Genomic DNA, 27946 nt, shown 5'->3' on the forward strand with positions numbered 1-27946 from the left:
CCTCCTGCACTCAAGCAATACTCCACTCTGGAGTAGCTGGTACTACAGGCATGCACCACCGCTGCCTGGCTCAGTTTTTATATTTTTTGTAGAGATGGAGTCTCCCTGTGTTGCTTAGGCTGGTCTTGAGCTCCTGGGCTCAAGCTGTCCTCCTTCCACCTTGGCGTTGGCCTGCCAGTGTTGCGATTACAGGGTTGAGCCACTGCACCCAGCCCATGATTTTCTTATATTTTCATTTCACTTTTATATTGTCTTTATATATGTATATGTCTTATTGTCAGACTGTATCATGTCTCAAAGCTGATCTGTATTTTTTATGTTTTAATGTTCTTTTACAATGCCTAATATGATTTCTTTTCTTTTCTTTTTTTTTTTTTTTGGTTGAGACGGAGTTTCGCTCTTGTTGCCCAAGCTGGAGTGCAATGGTGCGATCTCAGCTCACTGCAGCCTCTGCCTCCAGAGTTCAAGCCATTCTCCTGCCTCAGCTTCCCAAGTAGCTGGGACTACAGGCGTGTGCCACCACGTTGGCTAATTTTTTGTATTTTTAGTAGCTTTTTTTTTTAAACCCTGAGTGTCAGGTGTGAGGTAATAGAAGAAAGGTAGTGTTGTTGACAGCTTGTGAGTACTTAACTAATTCTTGTTGCATTGACTATAATATGGTAGTTGTGTATACATTTATAGGCAATTAGGAATAGGGAACGGAATCAGCAGATACTAATGGAGTTAGAGATGTTTGCTGAAGTCATGGAAAGCCATCATTACTTTTTTCTTCCTTCCTCATAAGGCCTTCGTGGGTGTGGCATTCAGTTTCAATAAGAACTCTGTAGCAAGCTAATAGCTCCTTTTCAAAAAGGGGTGCACTTAATAGCCATGTCATTGGGGCATCAAGTCCAAATCTCCAGTGGGTGCCTGTGGGTGGAGCCTTTTTTGCCAGAGGATTCAGTTGGCAAAATCATAATTCATAGAAACATGTAGCTTAAAAGCATAATGAGGCCTGTGGGGTTCCAAAGGTAGAGAATGTGCTTCAGCTTCCTACCTAGCTTCCAACACAGTGTGTTGGTTTTGGGCTACTCTCATAGGATGCATATTTACAGGATAGCTGACATTTAAAGGATAAGCAGAATGTTGAAGTGAGTGTCATAGAGCCCCTGTTATTTAAAGAGTTCAGTAAGGTGTTCAGCCTGCTTTTTGATGGTGGGAGTCTGAAGAGACCCCACCATCCTTGACTGCCAGAGGAATTTGGTGTTGTGAATCTGTTCCTATACTTTCCAGAAACTTGTTGAGCAGGTCTTAGAAATTTATTGGAGTTTCCACCAACTGTGCTGACAGAGGAGATAACATTACAGAGCTATTGAGACTGAGGCTTCTAATTTACCAGCCAATAGTGAGAGCTTTGGAAATCACAGGATAGAGGTACTGAGTCCTGACATACATATTTGTGGCAAGTGGCAAGGGAGTTTAGGTCACCCCTCTGGGAAAGCACTTCAGACATATTGGAGGCTTTGACACATGGATGTAAACTGATCTTGATCCTTGGGTATGAGTGTTATGGCAAAGAGGCATTAGAAATGTCCAGAACAACCTACCAAGTACCATCAGTCTGTGTAGTGGATTTAGTCTGTAACAGCTGGGGCTATAAGAGCAATAACTAAACTCACTTGGCGCTCATTCACTGTTAGCTTCCAGCTCTTACTAGCCTTTTTTCACTGGCCTTGCAGGGCTTTTGTGTTGAGGTATTGCATCTCTTCCTACCCCTGGGACCTTTGAGTTCTTTATCGAAGCTGTGGCTTCCCTTTGTCCTTCTGGAATCCTATGCTGTTTCTGTTGGACCACCCAGGAAAGAGACATGGTTTGGGGAGTGATTTATATGTCTCATTAGCATTTCTACATGCTGCTCTTCTTGGTTGGGAGAATACCTTTTGCACTTATGGATGGGTAAAGATAAGCGTATAATACAGGGGATGGCAAACTTTTCCTCTAAAGGACCAGATAGTAAATATTTTTGGGCTTTGTGGACCGTATTTAGTCTCTATCATATTTTCTTCTTTGTTGGGGGAGGGGCAGGGGCGCTAAGGAATATTTTAAAGATGCAACATTACTCTTAGCTTAGGTGTCATTATTTGCTGACTTCTGATATAACATATCATTTCCTTTTATACCTTCAGATGTCCAGGCAGTAATGAACATACAGTTTAATTCCCTCAAAGACCCCACCTACAAAGTCATGTTAGCTTCCTTACCCCCTGAGAATCCTGCCCACTGAATCCTGGGATCTTTTCTTTTCATGGGTCCAGGTAGGATAGTGATCTGGGTGCCTGTATCCAACAGAGTCTTAAAAACTTGTGTTTTCTGGCTGGGCATGGTGGCTTATGCCTGTAATCCCAACATTTTGAGAGGCTGAGGTGGGAGGACTGCTTGAGTCCAGGAGCGTGAGACCCCATCTCTATTTAAAAAAATAAATCGTGTCTTTTCCTCTCCTCAAATTCCATAGCATACTTGGATGACTGCATGTGGCCATTGAGGCCTCTTGGGGATAGGGAGTGCACATCCCCATCTCTAATTATTTTTCTTCTTAAAGCACTGAGGTCACCTAATTGTTACAGTGGGATAGAAATGAAGCTGACTGCCAGATTGGTGAGGAAGTCCTCTCCACCTAACCAGAGTAGGCTAGCTGCCAGCAGAGCATCCTTGGGCAGCTCTGTTTAAACATAATTTCTGGTGCTTAGCCTACAGCCACCTCTTCAGTTTCTCCTCATTATTCAGGCAACAAAATGAAGACCCATTTTCTGCCTAGTTGACCGTACAATTTTTTATTTTTCGACTTTCCTCAGATCCCATTAATTGGCCTGTGAGGCCTTTAATTTTCCTCTTCTAAATAGCCATACCCCTAACAGCATCATATTCTCTCATCACCAAACTGTCAAGAACTATGAAAGAGGTGGAGTAGAAAAAACAAACAGTTTCTCCTGCTGTAATCTCACAATACAGAATGCTTCTGTGACCCATAAATGTATGGGGATTTCTCCCCACCAAGCAAGCTGTCAGTTTTGCAGCAGACATCATCTGCGTCTGGATACTATCCACCTGGAGATGGCATCAGATAACACAGGTTGGGAACTCAGTCCCACAGGACTGAGCCTCACTTATGATGCTGATTCTAAGCCCCAGGTGTTTCTGTTCAACGGACTGTGACTTGGGGTTCCCACAGCCCCCTCCTTGGGTTGGGTTAATTTGCTAGAGTGGCTCACAGAACTCAGGGAAACCCTTACTTATGTTTATTGGTTTATTATGAAGGATATTACAAAGTATACAGGTGAAGAGATGAATAGTGTGAGGTATGTCACTGGGTAGGGAGGCAGAGCTTCCCCATCCTCTTGGGCCTTTGTTATACAGAGTTCACTGGATAGGCATGATTGAAGCATGGACACCTGTGTAGAAATGTGATTGGACAAAGGTATGATCTAACACTAATAGACTGAGTAGGGAAACCCAGGCAGGCCTGTATGTTCACACGCTTCTTGGCCTCTCTGTGCAGCATTATTTTCTTCTGGGTATTGGGGCAGAACCCCTTCTGAAATGGGGGTTTTATGACCCACAATCAGACAAGGTAGGTCAGAGAATTTCTTTATGTCCAGCTCCATGATAGAAAAGTAGGGGAAGTTTAGAGCATATTTGTAGTTTTCATGGCCTGTCTTGGGGAGAAAAAGGAGGGCAGGAAAGGTCCGAAAGAGAGAGATTCTGTTTTCTGAGGCCTAAAGCACCCCATTATAACAAAGGACTGTCATTTCACCTTTGTTACTCTGACGCTGTTCTGAAGCTGCATCAGGAACCAAGGACAAAAGGCCAACAAAAGGCGTATCTTTTTAACAAAAGATACGCCTGTTTTTTTAGTTACTTAAAAAATGGCAAGGACTTTGGGAGTTTTGACCCAGGGACTGTGGACAAAACCAATATATGTATACATATATATAATATATATATACACACACACATATATATGTGTGTATATATATGTACATATATATGTGTGTATATATATGTGTGTATATATGTATATATCATAATATCACAGAAGTCTATCATTTGATCTTACTTGTAAAGTAGCTAATTAAGAGATGCAACTTCTGGGTCAAGAGATAGACAACTTATTACTTAGAGCAATAGCTGTAACCAGAGTATCAGTAATTTTTGGTCATTTCCCAAGCCCAGTTCCCATAGGGCACTGCAAAGAAGGCCAGATAAAATCTGTTCGTGCTGTGTGTTGCATTACAGGAGAGGAGCCCAGGGCTTAGGGCACCTGAATCTTTTGTAATAGACAGTAAGCATAGCTGACCTTTGCTTTCTGTCTTCTGAGGCTATTCACTATGTGAGCAACCTTGAAAAGATAGTCCAGAATAATGGGCTGCCATTGCCTAACTCAAAAGACATACAGAAATAAGAGAGACTCATGTAGCATGGTTTCCTGACACATGAATAATTCTCAAATTATGATTGGCTTTACACAATGTTTTTGATTCACAGCTAAGTCCAAAAGAGGTGTCCTTGATTGACAGACAAATTCTTCCAAGTTGTAAATCAGGGACTTAGGTTTCTTCCATCTTGTGACTGCCTTCTTTAAAATGCTGCCTCTATGGCTTTAATGCTTATTTTTGTTATCCATGTAAAAGGAACCAGTGTGGATACTAGAAATTTGGGGCTATTAAGGACCAGGCCTAGAGGTGACACACATCATTTTCATTCAGACTACATTGATTGGAACCCAGTGCACTGGCCACATGTAACTGCAAAGGATGCTGGGAAATGTCTAGTTACATGCCAAATAAAAAAGAAATGAGTTTGGCGAATAGGCTGTCTCTACCTCATTTTAGCCCATTCTTGTTAATTTGTATGTAATTACAGAGAATGACAGAAGACAGAGCATTTAAAAAATGAAAGTTAAAAAACAAAATCCCACTCCATATCTCACCATTGAGAAATAGCCATCACTTACTACTAAGTAAATATCACAGATTTTTTCTATGCATAGATGGAGACATAGATACATACATAAAAAGGATAATTAGAGAAAAATTATTAAATCGAGTGAAATTTACTGATGTTTTAAACACCAAAGGCAGATTTACTTGACTATATAGAGGGAAAAGAAAGAGACCCTGTCTGTAGAAAAACAACAGCAACAAAACATAGCTGAATGTGTGGTGCGTGCCTATAGTCACAGCTACTCTGGAGGCTGAGGTTGGAGGATGCCTTGAGCCTGGAGTTTGAGGCTGCAGTGAGCTATGATCATACCACTGCACTCCAGCCTGGGTGGCAGAATGAGACCAAAAAAACTTTTTTCCCCCCTTACCACAAGAAATATTATTTCCTCAAAGATACCTTTAAGTTTAATAATAGAAATTACAAAAGCAAACAAGATGTTGAAGAGGTAAGACTGTCTTTCTAGTTGGGGTGCTTTTAGCTCTAAGTGATGGAATACTCAAATCAGAGTGGCTGAAGCAATTGGAAATTTATTACTTCATATAAGATCAGATGCTAGGCTTTTCTAAGATTGGTTAATTTAACAGTAGCCAATTAAGCTGTGGCATAGCATTGTTGAGTTTTTTGTGATTTTTTTTGGCTTTTGCAGTCATGGTTGCCAGGACACTGCCATTGTTCTGAGGATCATGGTCTAACACTTGAGCATCTAAAGGCAGTAGGGGAATACCTCTTAAGAATGAGGAGAACAGCTAGAAAATTCAACTTCTGGCCTGGTGCAGTGGCTCACGCCTGTAATCCCAGCACTTTGGGAGGCCGAGGCGGGCAGATCACTTGAGGCCAGGAGTTCAAGACCAGCCTAGCCAACATGGTGAAACCCAGTCTCTACGAAAAATACAAAAAATTAGCCGGACGTGGTGGTGGATGCCTGTAATCCCAGCTACTCTGGAGGCTGAGGCAGGAGAATGGCTTGAACCTGGAGGCAGAGGTTGCAGTGAGCCGAAATTGTGCCATTGCACTCCAGCCTGGGCAACAAGAGCGAAACTCCGTTAAAAAAAAACAAAAAACAAAAAAACGAAGAAGTAGCCGGGCGTGGTGGCTCACGCCTCTAATCCCAGCACTTTGGGAGGCCGAGGCGGGCAGATTACCTGTGGTCAGGAGTTTAAGACCAGCCTGGCCAACATAGTGATACCCCGTCTCTACTAAAAATACAAAAATTAGCTGGGTGTGGTGGCACATGCTAGTAATCCCAGCTACTCGGGAGGATGAGGCAGGAGAATTGCTTGAGCCAGGGAGATGGAGAGGTTGCAGTGAGCCAAGATTGCTCCACTGCACTCCAGCCTGGCCAACAGAGCAAGACTCTGTCTCAAAAAAAAAAAAAAAAAAAAAGAAAGAAAGAAAAATTTAACTTCTATTTTATTATCCTGATTGAAACCTATTCCAGGCCTAAAGCAGTCAGTGGCTAAAGAGAATCGATTTATCTTAATTACCTTGGACTCATCCATGTTCACCTTTGGGCTGGGGAATAGATACACTTTTATGAGGACATGAGAAGGTGATCATGAATTTTCTTAAGAAATCAGGACTTTGTCAGCAAGAAAGATGTTTATGTCTAGTCACTATTCGGCAGACTTTTGTTTTAATTACATGTGTCAGATTTTATATTGAGCTCCTACAGTGAAGGCTGCTAGTATCCCTATAGTCATTTTGCTTTTTCTCCTATCCAGGTTGTTTGTTTTTATTTTTATTTATTTATTTTTTATTTTTTTGAGACAGAATCTCACTCTGTCACCCAGGCTGGAGTGCAGTGATACGATCTCGGCTCACTGCAACCTCTGCCTCTCCAGTTCAAGCGATTCTCCTGCCTCAGCCTCTCATGTAGCTGGGACTACTGGCACATGCCACCATGCCCAGCTAATTTCGGTATATTTAGTAGAGACGGGATTTTACCATGTTGGCCAGGCTGGTCTCGAACTCCTGACCTCAAGTAATCTGCCCACCTCGGCCTTCCAAAGTACTGGGGTTACAGGTGTGAGCCACCGCGCCCTGCCAGGGTTGTTTGTTTTTGAAGACATTTCTATTTTTTTCAGGTAGCGACATTCTCTTATGTAAACATAATCCTCATAGTTGTGTAGGTATTTGTTTTGTATTTAAATTCGTTAGCTGCTCACTATTAGTCTTTTTACCACAGCTTCTCCAGTAAGTTCATTGTTCCTCTTAAATTGGCGGAATTTTATTAACTTTTTTCAAGAATAAGTTCTTAGGACTTGTGTTCTCTGATTTCTTTCATAATGGATAACATTTCCTTTTGCCTTAATTTTTGAGATGTATCTTGGCTGTATATAATATTGTTGGGTCACACTTTATTTCTCCTAAAAACTTAATGGTCCTGGAATATTGCTGTGGAGATGACTAACAACACCTCCCTCTCCCTGTATTCTGCTAAGTTTAACTACAGTAAGTCTTGGTGCTACACAGTCTGTAACAGAATTGTTCAGAATTTTTTTTTTCCATTTTCATTTTGTGGAATTTTATGTTTGAATATACCTTCTGTTCCCCATTCATTGAATTCTCTGCTTCAGGGATACACGTTATCTTATGTTTGATTGTCTCTGTTTTTTATACCTATCAGATGTTGTCTGCCTGCTTTAATATCTTTTTTAAAATTTGCATTACTGTGATTATTTCAAGCCTTTCTTTTAACACTTTAACAATTTTTGGCAATGCGTATTTTCCTTGCTGTTTCTATTTTGTTTACTAATTCTGTAATGATACTGTTTTAGTCTTAAATTTATTGCTTTGGTTATCTCCCTTCTTACCTTTTCCTGTTTTATCATCTCATTCTTGAGCTTTGTTTGAACTCATGTTATATTTTTTATTTGGCATGGGGACAGTTTTGAGAAATATCTTCATACTCAGTTATGTATGCTTCTAGGTTGTGATTTTTGGCTATCTCATGCACATTAGACTCTGTATTATTTTTTGCCTATAGTTTGTTTGCCATACAATTTTTAAAATGTTGTTTATGCTTGGGAGGCTCACTTTTGACACTTATCCCATTATAATTTACGTAATTTTTTGAATATTTTCTTGTTTTTGAGACGATGGTTTAAGGGCTATGTATTTTGCATTTTTCTGAAGCCTGTGGGAATGAGGGGTGCAGTATAAGAGCTTGGCTTAGGGCAGTATGCACTTTTTGGTAGAACTCCAGGCTGGGCTCTCCTTTTTAACACAGTGCATTATTAAATGTCTTGCACCAGGTTCTATATCTCACGTGTTTGGGTGTATTTTAGTCTTACGGGGAATACCCTAGGATTCTATTTTATTTTTTATTTTAATTGTAATTTTTTGAGACACAGTCTCACTCTGTCCCCCAAGCTGGAGTGCAGTGACATGATCATGGCTCACTGCAGCCTCCACCTCCTGGGTCCTCCGCCTCAACCTCCCAGTAGCTAAGACTACAAATTTGCACCACCACACCTAACTCATTTTTTTGCTTTTTGTGGAGATGGATTCTCATTATGTTTCCCAGGCTGATGTCCAACTCCTGGCCTCAAGTGATTCTCTCACCTAGGCCTCCCAAAGCACTAGAATTACAGGGGAGAGCCACTGCACCGGGCCCCCTAGGATTTTATGTAATTAGTTCTTAGCCTTGATTCTTTACTTCCAGTTAGCACCTCTTCACTTTTCTTCCTCTCGCCTTCAGTTTTTCCTGTTTCTTCCCTGAAGCTAGTACTACTCTTTAGGCAGAAAAAGTAGTTTAGTAGGTAGGAACACATAAAATCACCTCTCTTCAGATTTGGGACTTGTGGTTATATTCTCAGAATTTTTGGGAATTAAGGGGTAGGATTAAGAGCTGAATCCTATAGCTCAGTCTAGGGCAATTTCTACTATAGAATCTAGTTTACTCCTTGACAGTTTTTGTTTAATGCATGAATATCTGCCCCTGTTTCCCATTTTGGTTGCTTTTGGGGATCATTTGGTTGGTTGTTTTTTACTGGTTTCTGTTCATTTGTTTTCTACATTGGGAAAATCTGTGATGTGATTTCAGATTTCTCTTAAGCATTTTAAGATCCGTGTTTACTTAAAATTGGTTTGCTTTATATTTGTAATGATATTTTGTGTTATTTGAATATAGGCACTCTTACTAGAAATTTATTCTATTTCAGTGTAAAGAATTGAGTCATATTAAAATAACTCATATGTTCTTTTTCTTTCTTATGGCTAAATATTAACTTCTAGTATTGGGCTTTCTGATGAACTTGTCTTGATGATTAGTGATAATGAAATTCTTTCTTATATGTTAGCAAATCTTTTTAATAATTTACTCTAGAGTTTTCCTGAGAGGTAACTTCAAGCTCAGTATTGCATTCTTTGTAGAATTCACTTTCTAATTTGCCCCAGACATTTCTGTCTATGGTTCACAGATTACATACGTACTCTTCAAAACTCTGAATTCCTCTTGGCCTTAAGATATGAACTTACAAGTATTATCTTCACTGCTCCTTTAAATAGTCCTATACCTGTTCTAGTTTGAAAACTGAAACATTGAATCTGTCTCTTGGTTGTTTGTCTTGCACTAAACTTAAGTTAAAAACTCCTGCATAGGCTGGGTGTGGTGGCTCACGCCTGTAATCCCAGCACTTTGGGAGGCCGAGGCAGGCAGATCACTTGAGGTCAGGAGTGACCAGCCTGGCCAACATGATGAAATCCCGTCTCTACTAAAAATACAAAAGTTAGCCAGGCATGGTGGTAGACACCTGTAATCCCACCTACATGGATGGCTGTAGGCGTGATAATTGCTTGAACCTGGGAGGCAGAGGTTGCAGTGAGTTGAGATCACACCACCACACTCCAGCCTGGCAACAGAGTGAGACTCTGTCCCAAAAAAGAAAACAAAAACAAAAAAACCCCTCTCCTGTATAACTGTCTTTAGCTTCTTTACGGGGAAAGCAGTTCATTTTGGAACTAAACCCAGTTTAACATTTAGGTTCATTACAGAGAGCAAATGCTGCTGCATTGATTTCCTTGAAACTATTTGGTAATCTTATTATTATAAACTTTTCTCTCCCTTTTGTTTCTGTCCTTTCTTTTTTTCTCCTCGCTCTTGATTTTCATCATGGGTACCTTACCTACTTTCTTTAAATTTTGAAAACTTTTTTTTTTTTTTACGTTTTGGTTATGCTTTTTTTGGGGGGGTAGATAAGAGTCTACCTTGTGCTTGTTTAAGCCATACCTTTCTGTAAAAAAAATAATAAATAGAATTTTTCTCACAGGACTATTTTAAGGATTAAGATATCATGTGTATTTATAAAATATAAACTTTTACAGTTCTCATTTTGTATTGCTAATTATACATACTGATTCAACTGAGAGTGACGTTGGCTGTCTTGACCTAACAAGCAGTGAAGAGAATACTTGTAAGTTCATATCTTCAGGCCAAGGGGAATTCACAGTTTTGAAGAGTACATATGTAATCTGTGAACTACAGACAAAGCTCATCTATTAACAGTTTTCCGAAATCTCTGACTATTAATTTTTTTTTTTTTTTTTTTTTGAGACAGGGTCTCGCTCTGTCGCCCAGGCTGGAGTGCAGTGGCGTGATCTGGGCTCACTGCAAGCTCCGCCTCCCAAGTTGATGCCATTCTTCTGCCTCAGCCTCCTGAGTAGCTGGGACTACAGGCGCCCACCACCACGCCCGACTAATCTTTTGTATTTTTAGTAGAGACAGGGTTTCACCGTCTTAGCCAGGATGGTCTCGGTCTCCCGACCTCGTGATCCACCCACCTCGGCCTCCCAAAGTGCTGGGATTACAGGCATGAGCCACTGCCCCTGGCCATCTGTGACTTATTTTAATGGCCATTATATGCTTGCATAATGATTTTTTTTGAAGCACACCTCTGTTGTTGGACAAGTTGTTTCCATTTTTCCCCGCATTGCAAATAGAAGTATGATAAACTGTATTTAAATCTTTGTACACCTTGCTAGATGTGAAATTACTAGGTCACATGGTATGAGTATTTTTATAGTTTCTAACTCTTGTTTTAAAAATTGTCAGCTTGGCTCGGTAGTGTGTGCCAATAGTCCCAGATATTTGGGAGGCTAAGGCAGAAGGATCCTTTGAGCCCAGGACTTCAAGGCCAGCCTGGGGAAAATAGCAAGACCCAGTCTCTTTAAGAACAAAAATAAGTGTTCTTTATATGTTTACATTTTCTCTAGTAATGTATGCAAGTGCTCATTTCCCTAGGCAGTATTAGATCTTGTCATTAAAAACAAAACCCAACAACTTTGGTCACTATATAGGAGAAAAATACTACCTTTAGTTGTTTTAATACTTGGGTTGCATGTTTCTGTTGCTGTTTACTGGCTCTTTTTTTTTTTTTTTTTTGGAATTGCCCAGTCATGTCCAATGGCATACGTATTTTCTTATTTATTAAAAAATTTAAACAATTAAAATACAGAATTTTTAATTTTACTGTCTTCCCAGTTTGGTTTTTGTTTTTTAATGATTTGTTTTTTAATTTGTATAGCTAAATCTGTGTTTTCCCTTTCTGTTTTTTTTATTTTTTGGGGGCGGTTAGAAAAGTCTTTCCTTCCTTAAAGTCAGATACTTTAAAAATACTTCCTAGCTGACTTTGATGTTATTTTAATTTTTACTTAACCCTTTAACCCATGTGGATTTTGTTTTATTTTGTCTAAGATATTTCCCCCTAAATTTGAACCAGTTCTAGTACCATTATTAAGTAATTTTAGTCTTTGCCTTCTGATTTGGAACCTCCTCTTTATCATATACTAAATTTTCATATATAATTGACTCTTTTCCTGGGTTTTCCCTTTCTTAATCTGTTTAAATCAACCTGTGTTTTTAGTGACAGTCATTAGACTTCTTTGATTCACATTTGATAGGCTGTTCATATGGATATAAGCCATGCACAGTGTGTTCCAGTGAACACTTGTAATGCTCATTGCAGGATACATTTCTTGACGTATCACAGAGGACCAGAGTTCTTTATTGTTCCATGATTTGCTTTGTATGATTTTTTTACGTCTCTATGTTGTATATTTTCACACATGTACATGTGTATTTTTTGCCTTTTACTCTCATTTGTTTTGCAAGTTGTTAGGGTTTGTTTGTTTACTTTTTTGTTATTCAGGATCATTCACCATTAAAGTATGTCAGCTCTTATAACCTTGAAGAACAAAGCCCAGAATGGGAAGTAGAATATATAGAGTAAAGGAGGATAGAAAGGCTTCTTAATTATCTTTATAGGGAGAAAAACAATGATATAACACTTAAAGACCAGGATCATTTGAACTTCATAGACTAGAATGTATAAATTTGTTATTTTGGTGTGTGTAGTTGCCCATTTTCATACTGCTATGAAGAAATATGTGAGACTGGGTAATTTTATAGAAAAAGAGGTTTAATGGTCTCACACTTGCACATGGCTGGGGAGGCCTCACAATTATGGCAGGAGGCGAAGGAGGAGTAAAGTGAAGTCTTACGTGGCGGCAGGCAGGAGACAATGTGCAGGGGAACTGCCCTTTATAAAACCATCAGCTCTCATGAGATTTATTCACTATCATGAGAACAGCACAGGAAAAACCCACCCCTGTGATTCAATTACCTCCTACGAAGTCCCTCCCATGACACGCGGGGATTGTGGGACCCACAATTCAAGATGAGATTTGGGTGAAGAAACAGCGAAACCATATCAATGTATTAACATACAAAAATCCTAATATTGTTACTTTTGTTTTTTTAAATAAATGGGGTATCACTCTGTCACCCAGGTTGGAGTGCAGTGGTATGATTACAGTTCACTGCAGCCTCAACCTTCCAGGCTCAAGCAGTCCTCCCACCTTGGCCCTCCTAGTAGCTGGGACCACAGGTTTACGCCACCACACTTGGCTAAATTTTTTATTTTTTTTTGTAGAGATGGGGTCTCCCTATGTTTCCCAGGTTGGTCTTGAACTCCTTGGCTTAAGTGAACCTCCTGCCTTGGCTTCCCAAAGTGCCGGGATTACAGGTGTGAGCCAGTGTGCCTGGCCTGTATTGTTGTTTTTAGTTTGTGCTTTCTTTAGCCCCTATGACCCAATCGTGTATTCTACTCTGGTTTCAGTTACACTGTTGCTTTAAACCACTCCACGACTTTTAGTGGCTTATTAACCGGTGGGCTCAGCAGGGATGATTTATCTTTCTTCCATGTGGTATCTGTCGGATTTACTCATGAGGATTCATTAAGCTGGTGGCTAGCTGGGTGGTCAGTGTTGGTCTTATTCACATGTCTGGCGCTGGGCGCTGCTGGCTATAGGCTAGAGTACCTCAGTTCACCATGTGATGTCATTCTCCATTTGGCCTCTCTATGAGGAGAGTGTGGAATGATTCTTTACATGGTGGCTGATAACTGAGGTGGCAGAGGTGGAAGCCATGAAGACTTTTTAAATCTCCAGGTTCTTGGGCTTGTACACCGTCACTTCTGCCACATCTTGTTGAGTAACGCAAGTCATAAGGTTAACCCAGATTCAAGGGAGTGGAGAAGAGGATGTCTTAGGATGAGGAGAGCAGTGATAATCCGTTGCAGAGAATATGGCATGATTCTTTGAGGAGTCATTATCTGCCACAATCAAAATAACTTTAGGATAAAAATGTTTCCTAAAAAGTCTGAATTAGAAGCATTATTGGGTGGGAAGAACACTCTGGGCAACATAGTGAGACCCCTGTCTCTACAAAAAGTAAAATAAAAAATTAGCCTGTAGCCAGGCCTGGTGGCACATGCCTGTAGTCCCAGCTACTCGGGAGGCTGAGGCTGCCGTGAGCCAAAATCACACCACTGCACTCTCAAAAATAAAAAAAAAAATACGTATTAAAAAAAGCCTTGTGTGGTGGCATGTGCCTATAGTCCTGACTACTTGGGAGGCTGAGGTGAGAGGATTGCTTGAGCCTAGGAGGTTGAGGCTGTAGTGAGCTGTGATCCTACCACTGCACTCCAGCCTGAGTGACAGAGCGAGGCCCTGTTTCAAAAAGAAAAGAAAAGAGTATTATTGTGTTAATTTACATTTACTGTTGCTAAAGTACTAACACTGCAGCCTGAAAATATCTTAACGTACTTAGATCAGGAATTAAAAGCAAAAAAAATGGCAGTATTTTGGGGGTATTAAAGTAAAACATCTATCTTTGATTTGTATGCATTGTGTTCTGCTTGTGTGTAAACCTTTTTAGGATGACAATGATACCAATCTTTCATGACTTGAAAAGATTAAGGGCCCTCAATGGTCTGATTTAAGCTTCATGAGAAATAAACAAATTCAACGAACTCTTTAAATAGTAAATTTCACACCCAATACTGTTTTTGTAATGTAGTGATTCAAACAACAGAACATTTTGGTTAAAATTATCTGACATTAAGTTGGACTTCCAATATGTAATTAATTTTTTTATTTTATTGAATTCCTTTTTATATTTCAGTCATCAGTTTTAGCACTTTATAGCACACCCTAACTTTATCTAAAATTTTTTATTAGAGATAACTAATTCATCTATTTTTTTGAGTAAACCCAGGAAATAATTTTTTGCTGGAGTTTCTGTGCCTCTAGTTTCTGAAGAAATTCTCATGCATGGTAGAGAAAAATCTGGTACTGTTCAGATGTGAAGTGCTATGTAAACTTTAAAGTACTATTTTAAAATGTTCACAAAAGTATTTGGTGGTTTTTTGTTGTTGTTGTTGTTGTTGTTGAGACAGAGCCTCACACTGTTGCCCAGGCTCGGGTGCAGTGGCACGATCTTGGCTTACCACAACCTCCACCTCCTGGGTTCAAGCGATTCTCCTGCCTCAGCATCCTGAGTAGCTGGGATTACAGGCGTGCTACCACCATGCCCAGCTAATTTTTGTATTTTTAGTAGAGATGGGGTTTCACCGTGTTGGTCAGGCTGATCCTAAACTCCTGGCCTCATGATCCGCCCGCTTCAGCTTCCCAAAGTGCTGGGATTACAGGTGTGAGCCACCATGCCCGGCCATATTTGGTGTTTTTAAGGAGAAAAAGTGTATATTTTGCTGAATGTAAATGTAGCAAATAATTACAGACTTCAGTTGTTTATTAGTATTATTTCAGACTTATCAAGAAGAAAAAAGCTGCACTTACTTAAAAAGAAACTCACACTAGTATTACTTGTTTATAAAACAACACGATGATCAGAGGAAGTGATTTTTGACAGAAGTATTTGTTAATATTTGAAATTACTAGTTATAAAAAAATCTCTGTTGTATATACGGGGTTATAGTTCAAATTTAAATTGGATTTTACTTATATTCGTTTTTAGAAATATAAAGAGAAGGACAAACACAAACAAAAACACAAGAAGCAGCCAGAACCATCACCTGCATTGGTTCCATCCTTGACTGTTACTACAGAAAAAGTAAGTTTTAAGTATCATATTTTGTTTTATGTAATAAGTAGTTATTGTGCTGATTTTCACCTCTAAAAACTGTTTTCATTCCCTAACTTTTCCCAGCTTTTCAACCACATATCAGGCACTTAGAATTTTCATTTCTTTTTTTTTTTGAGATGGAGTCTCGCTCTGTCACCCAGGCTGGAGTGCCTTGGCACAATCTCAGCTCACTGTAACCTCCACTTACCTGGTTCAAGTGATTCTTCTGCCTCAGACTCCCGAGTAGCTGGGACTACAGGCGCGTGCCACTGCGCCTGGCTAATTTTTTGTATCTTTAGTAGAGACGGGGTTTCACTGTGTTAGCCAGGATGGTCTCGATCTCCTGACCTTGTGATCTGCCCACCTCAGCCTCCCAAAGTGCTGGGATTACAGGCGAGAGCCACCGCTCCTGGCCTGAATTCTCATTTCTTACCTTATTCTACCTTCTGTTTATTCTGTGCTTGTCTCCAAAGCCTGTTGTTAAGTAAGGATAACAAGTGGGAACCATCATTGAGACAGAGTATTTTGGCTGTGGGTGGACTTCATTCACCTGAGATTTTGAATTCTGTCCTCCCCACTTACTGATTGAGTGTTTAGGTAAATTAACCTTGGTTAACTCAATTATATCATTTGTAAAGTGGGGGAAATTATTAATGAAATTGAATGACAGAATACATGTAAAGCAGTTAGAACAGTATTTGGTTCATAGTGAGAATTAGTAAATATTAAGTATTATTAGGATTATTATCTTGTGGTTAATATGAAAACAGAGGGAGACTGGGACAGAATAAGTAAGTCGGGAAATGCAGTAGGAGATGAGTCTAGGGTGAGGAACCCATTATGCAAAGCGGTATAAACCAGTGTAAAGACTTTGTGTTTAGTTTGATCAAAAAGTGAGCTATTGGAGGTTTCTGAATTGAGATGTAACATGGTCTGACTTAGGTTTTGAAAGTAGCTCTGGCTGCTTTGTTTTGGGCAGGCTGTGGAAAGTCAGAATGGAAGCAGAGAGGCCATTAGCAAGGTATGCAGTCATCCAGAGAGAGATGGTGGTAACAACAGAGGTAGTGATAGGTGATCAGATTCTGAATACATACAAAGCCCACCTGACTTTCTTACAGATAAGTTAGAGGCATATGAGAAAGAGAGGATCCATGGATGATTCCAGAGATTTTGGGTCAGATCACTAGAAGGTATAGAGTCACAGTTAACAAAGAGGGGAAAGACTGTGGGCATAGCAGGTTGAGGGGAAAGAAAGGAATTCAGTTTGGGATGTGGTTTTAGTTTTCTATTGCAGATGCAATTACTACAATATACCAGTTTAAAACAACATAAACTTACTAGTCGTTGTTCTGTAGGCCAGAAGTCTGGGTGGACTCAGCTGTTTCCTCTAATTAGGGTCTCTCAAGGCCAAAATCAAGGTGTTGGATGGTCTGGGTTCTTATCTGAAAATCTGTTTCTACCGTTCGTCAGGTTATTGGCAGAATGAATCTGCTTATATGCTGGGTCAGGTTATTGGCAAAATTTGGTTCCTTGTGATTGGTTGTAGGACTGAGGTGCCCATTTCTTTGCTGCCTGTCAAGTGGGGGTCAGCCCTTGGCTTCTAGAGCCTCTTTTTGTTTCCTTGTGCCATTGTCACATGATCCCCTCCATCTCATAGGTAGCAATGGCATGTTGAATTCCTCTTACACTTGGAATTTTTTTTTTGCATCTCTTTTGCTTTTAGCTGGAGAAAGTTCTCTTTTTAAGCTCATGTGATTAGATTGGGTCTACCTGGAAAGTCCAAGATAATGTCCCATTTTAAAATCCTTAAGTTTAATAAACATATGTGTGCATGTGTCTTTATAGCAGCATGATTTATAGTCCTTTGGGTATATACCCAGTAATGGGATGGCTGGGTCAAATGGTATTTCTAGTTCTAGATCCCTGAGGAATCGCCACACTGACTTCCACAATGGTTGAACTAGTTTACAGTCCCACCAACAGTGTAAAAGTGTTCCTATTTCTCCACATCCTCTCCAGCACCTGTTGTTTCCTGACTTTTTAATGATCGCCATTCTAACTGGTGTGAGATGGTATCTCATTGTGGTTTTGATTTGCATTTCTCTGATGGCCAGTGATGATAAGCATTTTTTCATGTGTCTTTTGGCTGCATAAATGTCTTCTTTTGAGAAGTGTCTGTTCATATCCTTCGCCCACTTTTTGATGGGGTTGTTTTTTTCTTGTAAATTTGTTTGAGTTCATTGTAGATTCTGAATATTAGCCCTCTGTCAGATGAGTAGGTTGTGAAAATTTTCTTCCATTTTGTAGGTTGCCTGTTCACTCTGATGGTAGTTTCTTTTGCTGTGCAGAAGCTCTTTAGTTTAATTAGATCCCATTAGTCAATTTTGGCTTTTGTTGCCATTGCTTTTGGTGTTTTAGACATGAAGTCCTTGCCCATGCCTATGCACACATATGTTTATTGCAGCACTATTCACAATAGCAAAGACTTGGAACCAACCCAAATGTCCAACAATGATAGACTGGATTAAGAAAATGTGGCACATATGCACCATGGAATACTATGCAGCCATAAAAAATGATGAGTTCTTGTCGTTTGTAGGGACATGGATGAAATTGGAAATCATCATTCTCAGTAAACTATCACAAGGACAAAAAACCAAACACCGCATGTTCTCACTCATAGATGGGAATTAACAATGAGAACACATGGACACAGGAAGGGGAACATCACACTCTGGGGACTGTTGTGAGGTGAGGGGAGGAGGGAGGGATAGCATTAGGAGATATACCTAATGCTAAATGACGAGTGAATGGGTGCAGCACACCAGCATGGCACATGTATACATATGTAACTAACCTGCACATTGTGCACATGTACCCTAAAACTTAAAGTATAATAATAATTAAAAATAAATAAAAACATAAAATCCTTAAGTTTAATTACATCTGCAAAGCCTCTTTTGCCATGTAATATAACATATTCACAGGTTTCAGGGATTAGAATGTGGACATCTTGGTTGAGGGGTGCTATCCTGCCTACCACAGATATGTTGGGGTTGAGATATATCTATTAATATTAGACATCTAAGTAGATATGCTGGCTAGCCAGTTGGATACCTAGTCTGGTATTCAGAAAAGAGGTCTCAACTTTGGATACTAAATGTGGGAATTATATGCATATGGAGTTATTTAAAGCCACAAGACTGAATGATACCACTAAGGGAGAAGTGAGTGCAGGTAGAGAAATAGGCCTTAGGAGGCCCAGGACCTCCTGTGTCGAAAGGTCTGGAAGAGGAGGTACAACCAAGAAAGGAGACTGAGAAGAGGGTAGAGTTTGGAAGAAAACTAATAGGATGTGGTATGCTGGAAGCCAAGTTAAAGAAAGGTGGGGATAAGTGAACTGTGTCATATATTAAGGACTAGCCGTTTTAGTCATTTGGAGGTCATTACTAACCTTGAACAGTTTTAAAGTACTGATTGAGGCAAAAGCCTGATTGGAGTGCTTTATAGAGAGAATGGGGGAGAAAAGTCAGACAGTGTGTATAAATGAGGAGCTTTGCTATGAAGAGGAGCAGAAGAATAGGTTAGGGAAGTGGAGATAATGAAGGGTATTTTAAAAATAAGATAAATAATAGGATGTTAGGTACACCAATAGGAATGATTCAGTAGAGAGGAGGAATAATGAAATGATAGAAAAGACAGGAATATTGCCACAGTGATGTCCCCTAGAATATGAAAAGGGATGGGATTTTGGGGAAAATATCTTGTGGTAAATCCAGAAGTTTTTCGGATTTTTTGTATCTTTAGTAGAGAAGTAAGAAGTGATGCTTTTAGTTGTGACGATTTGAGGAGTATTAGAGATTTGAGCGAAGAAAAAAAGCATGAGGTAGTTAACTATAATAATGCAAAAGAAAATTACCACGATGTTTACTATGATTTCTGGGTAGTCACAATGTTCCACCTGAAGGTTCATGGGCAAGACTTAAAGGTGAGGCAGATTTATACAGCTTTTTGTTTTTCTCTATTCTTGTCCATCTCTATGGATGTGGGCACAGAGTAGGGTTTGGTCAGGTTGTTATTTTACCATCTGAATATAGCGAATGAGTGAGGGTAAATGCTAGGGGGATTATAATGATGGATCATTATATTTAAACCCAGTGGGTAGGGAAATGAGGACAATAGATGAGGGATAGTATATACTGGTTAATGGTTTCTGGTGAAATTAAAGGATTGTTGAAGGCTGCGCATGGTGGCTCATGCCTGTAATTTCAGTACTTTGGGAGGCTGAGGCAGGAGGATTGCTTGAGCCCAGGAGTTTGAGACCAGCCTGGGCAACTCAGTAAGACCTCAAAGATTGTTGGAGTAGTGAAGAGTGAATTAGAAATATGAAGTGGTATTTAAGAGTAGGATATATGAAATGGAGATTATTGAGGGTTTGAGATTATGTAATCATATCAGACTCTAGGATGTGATGATCAGGGCATGAGGGGCTGATGTAGGGCAGAAAAGACAAGATCATTGGAAGAGAGGCTGTCAAGGAACAGAGAGACTGGAGGTTATAAAAGATTGTCTAGATGTATATTGAATTCTCTAAGAAGTAAAATAACAGTAGTGTCGAAGACTGACAGTAATGTAGATCCTAAGGCAGCGGTTGGCAAACTTTTTCTGTCAGGGGCTGAATACTAAGTATTTTAGGTTTTGTAGGCCATACTGGCTCTTTTTAATACTCAGACCTTTGCTGCTGTAGAACAACGTAGTCATAGACAATTTTTAAACAAGCGGATGTGGCAGTGTTCCAGCAAAACTTTATTTGTGGACACTGGAACTTAAATTTTATATAGTTTTGATGTGTTATGAAACAGTCTTCTTTTGATTTTTTTTAAAAAGCCATTTAAATGTATTAAAATCATTCTTAGCTGTTGAGCTATACAAAAACAGGTGGATAACTAGAGGGCCTGTAGTTTGCTGTATCCTACCCTAATGATGAGACCTAATGGTTGCTAATGTCTGGTGACTTGAAATTTTTTTGCTGGAAGGTTTTAGAGAGTTGTAGAATTAACATTGAGGAATGAGGAAACCTACCTCATCTCCATACCCAGTGACACAAGAGCTGTGCGAGCAAAGTAACGTTGAGATAGCTACAGAGTAAACAGTGGGTTTCAGGGTCGATCTAAGTTTTTGTTGGAACAAGAATCAGAGGAGATGTTCAGAGAAAAGGGTGGGGTACATTGCACCTTGTTCTCAGAGCACAGTGGAAGACTTTCAGCTGTTGAAGGAGGGGTGGCAGGTGTGGACATAATAGGGGAGGTTCACAACTGTGTAGGGATGAGGTAGGTGAGGATGGACCAGGAGTCTTTTGATGACTGACGTAAAAACAGGGAGAAAGTCATTATCAGATTGACCCTGGTAGACTTCAGGCAAATAAGATGAGGCCTTGAGTGTTTGAAGAGGTCGGGTAGAGAGGTAGTATGGGCTCCTTCTTGATCCTGATGGCTGGTAGAAGACTTCAGTCATAGGTTCCTTTTTGGGGAACGGTGGTTTCACCACACTCTTATCTTCTCTTGATGGAAAGATAGGGATAGGTCAGGGAAAGAAAGGCTGTTTTACCCAGAACTTTAGGGTTCCTTCTAGACTATATGAGTTTTTAAAAATTATTGATATATCGTAGTTGTACATATTTTGGAGGTACATGTAATATTTTGATACATGTACACAATGTGTAGACTCCATGGTTGATGATGGTAGAGCACACTTAAATTGAAAGTCAAGGGAACTTTAATTCACTACTGTAATTTTTAAATGTCTGTATCATGTAGTGTTTGCACATTTTTAATCTTAGTTTACCATCTCTTACTCCTTAGTAAAAAATTCTGTTTCATTTATTTCTTTATTAACTTAGATTATACTGCCTCATATTTTTTAGTGCACTTTTTCTGTGACTAACCTTTAACCCTTTTGCATATAAATGTTTTAAAACTAGAAATTAGCAACAAGTATCTACTTCAATATTATGTTATTAATGTGTTATCACTATCACCTTTTAAATATTGCAACTATAATTTACTAGTGTAGTATTTTCACACAAATCTTTGGTAATGATGGTGGTGGACCACCGGTGATACATAAGCATTGTTCACTAAGATTATTATCAGGGGGAGTAAAAGTGTAAGTGTCTTTTCCAGAAACCATAGCTCTTTGTTTCTATGATTGGGGGATTTCCGTTCTTAGGTAAAAGATGATTAGATGGAACACATAGGATTCTGTGTCTGCAGGAACTTGATGTAGGGAGTCCTTTAATATGACAAAACAAGTAGAGACAGCTTATGTTTTTAGGAAAGTGTGGTTACTCCCCTGATTTCCCCAATTTATAGTCTTTCTGAGCACTTCAAACTAGTTTTCTTCTTCCCATGGTAGGAGAGGATATTGCCAAGGAAAAAAAGGGGAGATGACAGGTGGGGTAGCTCACGCCTATAATTCCAGCACTTCGGAAGGCCGAGGTGGGTGGATCATTTGAGGCCAGGAGTTTGAGACCAGCCTGGTCAACATGATGAAACCCTGTCTCTACTACTAAAAATACAAAAAATTAGCTGGGTATGGTGGCATGTGCCTATAATCCCAGCTACTTAAGAGGCTGAGGCAGGAGAATTGCTTGAACCCCAGAGGCCGAGGTTGCAGTGAGCCAAGATGATGGTACCACTGCACTCCAGACCGGGTGACAGAGCGAGACTCTATCTCAAAAAAAAAAAAAAAAAAGAAAAAAAAGAAAAGAAAAGAAAAAGAAAAGGGGAGAAAGTCTTCGTTTTGACCTGATAGAGATTTGCTTGCTGTCAATGTTATTTTGGTAAAGAAATTCGTAGATGCTTATAAGCCACAGTTCTCTTTTTAAATTGACAAAATTGAACCTCACACCTTGTTAAAAGCAATCTTTAACACACATTACCTTTCATTATTATTAGAAGACTTAGTTGTTTCTGAGTGTCATTATAAATAGCTCACAATTTTTAGTTGTTTGAATTTTGAGGTAATTTAGCTTTTAAAGTACAGTTTTTGTTTGTTTTAAGGAAGGTTTTCGTGCACCAGAGATACGTGATCAGGTTTTTGTCTCTTTTTCTTTGCAACATTTTTTAAAAGAGGATAAAGGAGAACCTGATTTTAAGTAAATCTTTTCAATTAGCTGTTAAATTTTGTACTGATTTTTTAAGACTTTCAGGAGAAAATTTTTGGTAAAATAAGTTAATTTTTATGTGTAATTTAAAAATTTTAATGTTTCTTTAAGGATCATCTTTTAAAGAAATCTTTAGAACTTTGAAGTTATAATGAAATCCAAGTGGAGATTTAATCTTTTTTATTGAGTCACTTTATCTTTTTGTTCTTTCCTTGTATTTTTACAACACAACACAATAATATTTAAAAGTTAAGCTTTTTTAAAAAGTAAATTTAATTTTGAAGGAAATACACACACACACAATCTTAGGACCATAAGTTATTCAAAAGTCTAATATATCATAAATATACACGATACATTGCACATATTTAAAATAGGAACATTGATAACATTTTGACATATGTACACATTAGTGAAACTACCATCACAATCACAGGCAAGAGTTTCCTTGTGAATTCTTTTAATCTCCTTTTCCCTGTCTTCACATCCCTCCCCAAGCAACTACTGATCTGCTTTTTGTCACTTTAAATTAGTTTGAATTTTCTGTAATGTTAAAAAATGGAAACATACAGTATGTATGCTTTTTCTGTCTGGCATCTTTCAGCATAATTATTTTAAGATTTTTTCTTGTTGTATATTTTAATAGTTCATTTTTTGGCTGACTACAATTCTATGTATGGATATACTATAATTTGCTTATCCATTCAACAACTGATGGACATTCAGGTTGTTTTCAGTTTTGGGCTGTTACAAATAAAGCTACTATAAATATTGTATAAATCTTATAAGATATATGTTTTTATTTCTCTTGCATGAATACCAAGGAGTGGAATGGTTGGGCCACATGGTAGGTGTGACTCACCATGGTAGGTATATGCTTTTTTTGTATGTGTGACGGAGTCTCGCTCTGTCGCCCAGGCTGGAGTGCAGTTGTGCAATCTTGGCTCACTGCAACCTCTGCCTCTTGGGTTAATGCATTCTCCTGCCTCAGCCTCCCGAGTAGCTGGGACTACAGGCGCCCACCACCACGCCCGGCTAATTTTTTTGTATTTTTTTAGTAGAGATGGGGTTTCGCTGTGTTAGCCAGGATGGTCTCAGTCTCCGGACCTCGTGATCCACCCTCCTCGGCCTCCCAAAGTGCTGCGATTACAGGCATGAGCCACTGTGCTTAGCCAATATCTTTTTATGTGCATATTTGTTATTTGTTATTTTTGGTGAAGTGTTTATTAAGATCTCCCCACCAACCTGCTTTTTTTTATTGGCTTGTTTTCTTGTTACTGACTTTCGTGAGAGTATGTATTCTGGATGCAGGTCCTTTATCAGATACATATTTGCAGATATTTATGTCACTCTGTGGCTTATATTTTCATTCTTTTAATCTTTTGAAGAGCAGACATTCTTTATGAAATTTAGTTTATGAATTTTTTTGTGTTTTCTTTTACAAGCTTTTAAAACTATAATTCAGGAGTATATAGTCACGCAGCCCAGACTGGTTAGCCAAATCTAAAATAAACTGGCTTCTTATCACAACTAATGTGTGAACATTGCAGCCCTTCTTCTCTCCAGAATGACCATAAAAAAAGTTACTGTAGAGAAACAGAAACCTAGGTTTGAGGCAAAACGTAAAAACCAAAGAAAAAATAGCAATTCAATGGTTCGTTGGTGAAAGCAGGAAAGTTGGTGCCCTTCCCTGGGCTACTTTGCTCTTCTTACTCTTGCTTTTTTTTTTTTTTTTTTTTTTTGAGACGGATTCTTGCTTTGTTGGCAGGGTTGGAGTGCAGTGGTGTGATCTCGGCTCACTGCAGTCTTTGCCTCCTGGGTTCAAGGGATTCTCCTGCCTCACCCTCCTGAGTAGCTGGAATTATAGACGCCCACCACCACGCCTGGCTAATTTTTGTATTTTTAGTAGAGATAAGGTTTAACCATGTTGGCCAGGCTGGTCTCGAACTCCTGAACTCAGGTGATCCACCTGCCTTGGCCTCCCAAAGTGCTGGGATTACAGGTGAGCCACAATGCCTGGCCTTAGTCTTGCTCTTTTTGTTCCTCTTCTTCAGCCCGTCCATGTTAGATCTCAACAGGTTTGAACGAACCATCTATTCATTTCTTTGGAGCTTACCACAGTGATGATTGTTCCTTGCTAGTGTATAAAAATCCTGTTGAAATTTCTGTGTTTATTTTGTATCGTGCCACCTTGCCTAAACTTTTTTTGAGAGAGTCTTGCTCTGTTGCCCGGGCTGGAGTGCAGTGGTTCATTGCAGCCTTGACCTCCCAGGCCCAAGCATACTCCCACCTCAGCCTCCTGATCAGCTGAGACTAGAGGTACACACCACCATGCCCATCTAATTTTTTCTTATAATTTTTTATAGAGATAAGTTTCGCATGTTGCCTAGGCTGGTCTTGAACTCCTGGGCTTAAGCCATTTGCCCCCCCTTAACCCACCAAAGTGCTGGGATTACAGGCGTGAGCCACCATGCCTGGCCACTTTAATTTTTATTTGTTTGCTTACATTGGGCTTAATTGGCTCTTCTTTTTCTACTATTTTGAAGATTAAGGCCAGGCGCGGTGGCTCATGCCTGTATCCCAGCACGTTAGGAGGCTGAGGCAGGCAGATCACTTGAGGTCAGGGATTCCGGACCAGCCTGGCCAACATGGAGAAACTCTTTGTCTACTAAAAATACAAAAATTAGCCGGGCGTGGTGGTGCAGGCCCGTAGTCCCAGCTACTCGGGAGGCTGAGGCAGGAGAAGCACTTGAACCCGAGACGCGGAGGTTGCAGTGACACGAGATCTCACCACTGCACTCCAGCGTGGGTGACAGAGCAAGACTCCATCTCAAAAAAAAAAAAAAAAAGCCAGATGTGGTGGATCCCCTGAGGTCAGGAGTTCAAGACCAGCCTGGCCAACATGGTGAAGCCCCCGTATCTACTAAAAATACAAAAATTAGCTGGGTGTGGTGCCGGATGCCTGTAATCCCAGCTACTCAGGAGGCTGAGGCAGGGAATCACTTGAACCCAGGAGGTGGAGTTTGCAGTGAGCCAAGATAGCGCCATTGCACTCTAGTCTGGGTGGGTGACAAGAGCAAAACTCTATCTCACAAAAAAAAAAAAAAAAAAAGAAGATTATTGTTCTTCTATCTTCTTTTCCAATATATACATTCAGTGCAATAAATTCCTCTTTAAACGCTGCTTTCCCAGCATCTGACAAATTTTTATAAGTTTTATTTTCATTTAGTTTCAAATATTTTTAAATTTCTCTTTATTATTTTACTTATATGTTGTTTAGAAGTGTCTTGTTTAATCTCCATGTGTTTTTGGATTTATGGCCACCTTTCTGGTATTGATTTCTGATTTAATTTCATTGTGGTCTGAGAGAGCAAGGCACACTGTATGATTTCTATTCTTTAAAATTTGTTAAGGTGTGTTTTATGGTCTAGAATGTGGTCTGTCTTGGTTAGTGTTCCATGTAAGCTGGAGAATAGAAGAATGTGTCATCTGCTGTTGTTGGACGAAGTAGTCTACAGATGTCAATTATATACAGTTGATTGATAGTACTGTTGAGCTCAGCTGTGTCCTTAACTGATTTTCTCACTAGTGTATCTGTTAATTTCTGGCTGCAGTATCAATTTCTATCAGTTTTTGCTTCATATATTTTGACTTCTTTTGTTAGTCCATACACATTAAGGATTGTTATGTCGTTTTGAAGTATTAACACCTGTATCTTATTTTATTACTCTCTTTAGTCCTGATAACTTTCTTTGCTCTGAGTCTGTTCTGTTCATAATTAATATAGTATTTCTGCTTTTTAAAAATTAGCATTAGCATGGTATATCTTTCTCCATTTCCTTTTTATTTATTTATTTTTATATGGAACCCTTCACGAATTTGCGTGTCACCCTTGCACAGGGGTCCTACTGATCTTCTCTGTATCATTCTAATTTTTGTATGTGTGCTGCCAAAGCGAGCACGATTTCCTTTAAACTCTACATGTCTTTATATTTAAAGTAGGTTTCCTGTAGACAACATGTAGTTGCTGCTTGGTTTTGGATCTGTGACAATCTTTATTTTTTAATTGGGATATTTAGACCATTGCCATTTAAGGTGATTATTGATATAATTGGGTTAATATCTACCATATTTATTACTATTTTTCATTTTTAAATTTTTGTTACTGTTTTTGTCATTCACAGCTTTTGTGGTTTTTATTGAGTATTTTATATGATTGCATTTTCTTGTCTTTTTTTTTTCACCCTCTCATCACACTTTAAGTGTTTTATTTCACTATCTGCTTGATTGATTGCATGTTTTCTGAGGCAAATTCAGATATCATTCTTACACTTGGTGACTGTGTGGGTAAGGTGTTTTCCTCTGGCTTCCTTCGTGGATTTTAATCTTTGAGCGTGGAGGTGTACTTCCCTTACCCCCTCCTTTTTTGCATTTATCTTGCTTGGTGTCCTCTAAGTTTCTTTGATAGCTGGTTTGGCTACTGCCATTTATTCGAGGGTAAGTTTTTGGACGTTATGATTTCAAATATTGCTGCTTCTCTTTTCTTCTATTCCTCATATTCCCATTTTAACTATGTCATGCGTTTTGTATGTGTCCCAGCATTCATGGATATTTTGTTTGCTTTTGTTTTCCGGTCTTTTTTCTCTTTCCTTTTCAATTTTGGAAGTTTTTATTGTCATATCCTCAAGCTTAGAGATTTTTTTCTTCAGTTGTGTCCCACTCTGCTGATGATTCCATCAAAGACATTCATTCTTCATTTCTGTTTGTTTTTGGTGTCTCTGGCATTTCTGATTTGCTTTCATTATGCATATGTTCTTGCATGTTGTCTACCTTTTCCATTAAATTCCTTATCGTATTAATCATAGATTTTAAAAATTATTGGTCTCATAATTCCAACATTCCTGCCATGTCTGACTTAGTTTCTGATGGTTTTTCACTTTATTTAAACTGTATTTTTTGCCTTTTGTGTTGTTGTTTCAAGTTGAACATTATGTCCTGGCAAAGGGAACTGCACTACAAATAGGCCTTTAGTTAATGTACTAGTGAATTGTGGGGAACAGGAGGCATCTTATACTTCTGTAATTAGGTTTCAGTCTTTAGGTGAACCTCTACCCCTGGAATGTGAACTGCATGGGGGCTTCTTAGTTATTTTTTTCTCCCGCAAGTGGGATACGATGATGGTTAGAGTCGCCTGAGGTTGTACATTTCCCTTCCCTAGGTTAGTTAGGCTCTGACAAAAACCTCCACAGGTTAGAATCTGGTTAAATAGTTAAATAGCAGGCCTTGTTAGGAAAAAGAAAGCTCTGGTTATTTCAGAATGGTTCCTTTTCCCCCTTTATTGGAGGGATCTCTGGAGGATTCTTTCTCCAGTATTCACT

General features: G+C 39.2%; 1 protein-coding gene and 1 non-coding gene across 28 annotated transcripts in view; one reads left to right on the forward strand and one right to left on the reverse strand.

Moving 5' to 3' along the window:
- The window catches only part of MLLT10 (MLLT10 histone lysine methyltransferase DOT1L cofactor), a 225987-nt gene that overhangs the window by 115921 nt on the left and 82120 nt on the right, over positions 1-27946 (forward strand). For all 27 annotated transcript variants that reach the window (XM_063669626.1, XM_063669632.1, XM_063669625.1 and 24 more), the window contains one exon: positions 15296-15391. In XM_063669626.1, coding sequence (XP_063525696.1) covers positions 15296-15391 — 96 coding nt within the window. Of the gene's footprint in view, positions 1-15295; positions 15392-27946 lie in introns of those variants that run through there.
- On the reverse strand, positions 26424-26530 carry LOC129006956 (U6 spliceosomal RNA). Its single transcript, XR_008492145.1, has one exon. It is a non-coding gene; the product is annotated as a U6 spliceosomal RNA (small nuclear RNA).

The sequence above is a fragment of the Pongo pygmaeus genome, chromosome 8, assembly GCF_028885625.2.
Source record: "Pongo pygmaeus isolate AG05252 chromosome 8, NHGRI_mPonPyg2-v2.0_pri, whole genome shotgun sequence".
Classification (NCBI taxonomy): Eukaryota; Metazoa; Chordata; class Mammalia; order Primates; family Hominidae; genus Pongo; species Pongo pygmaeus.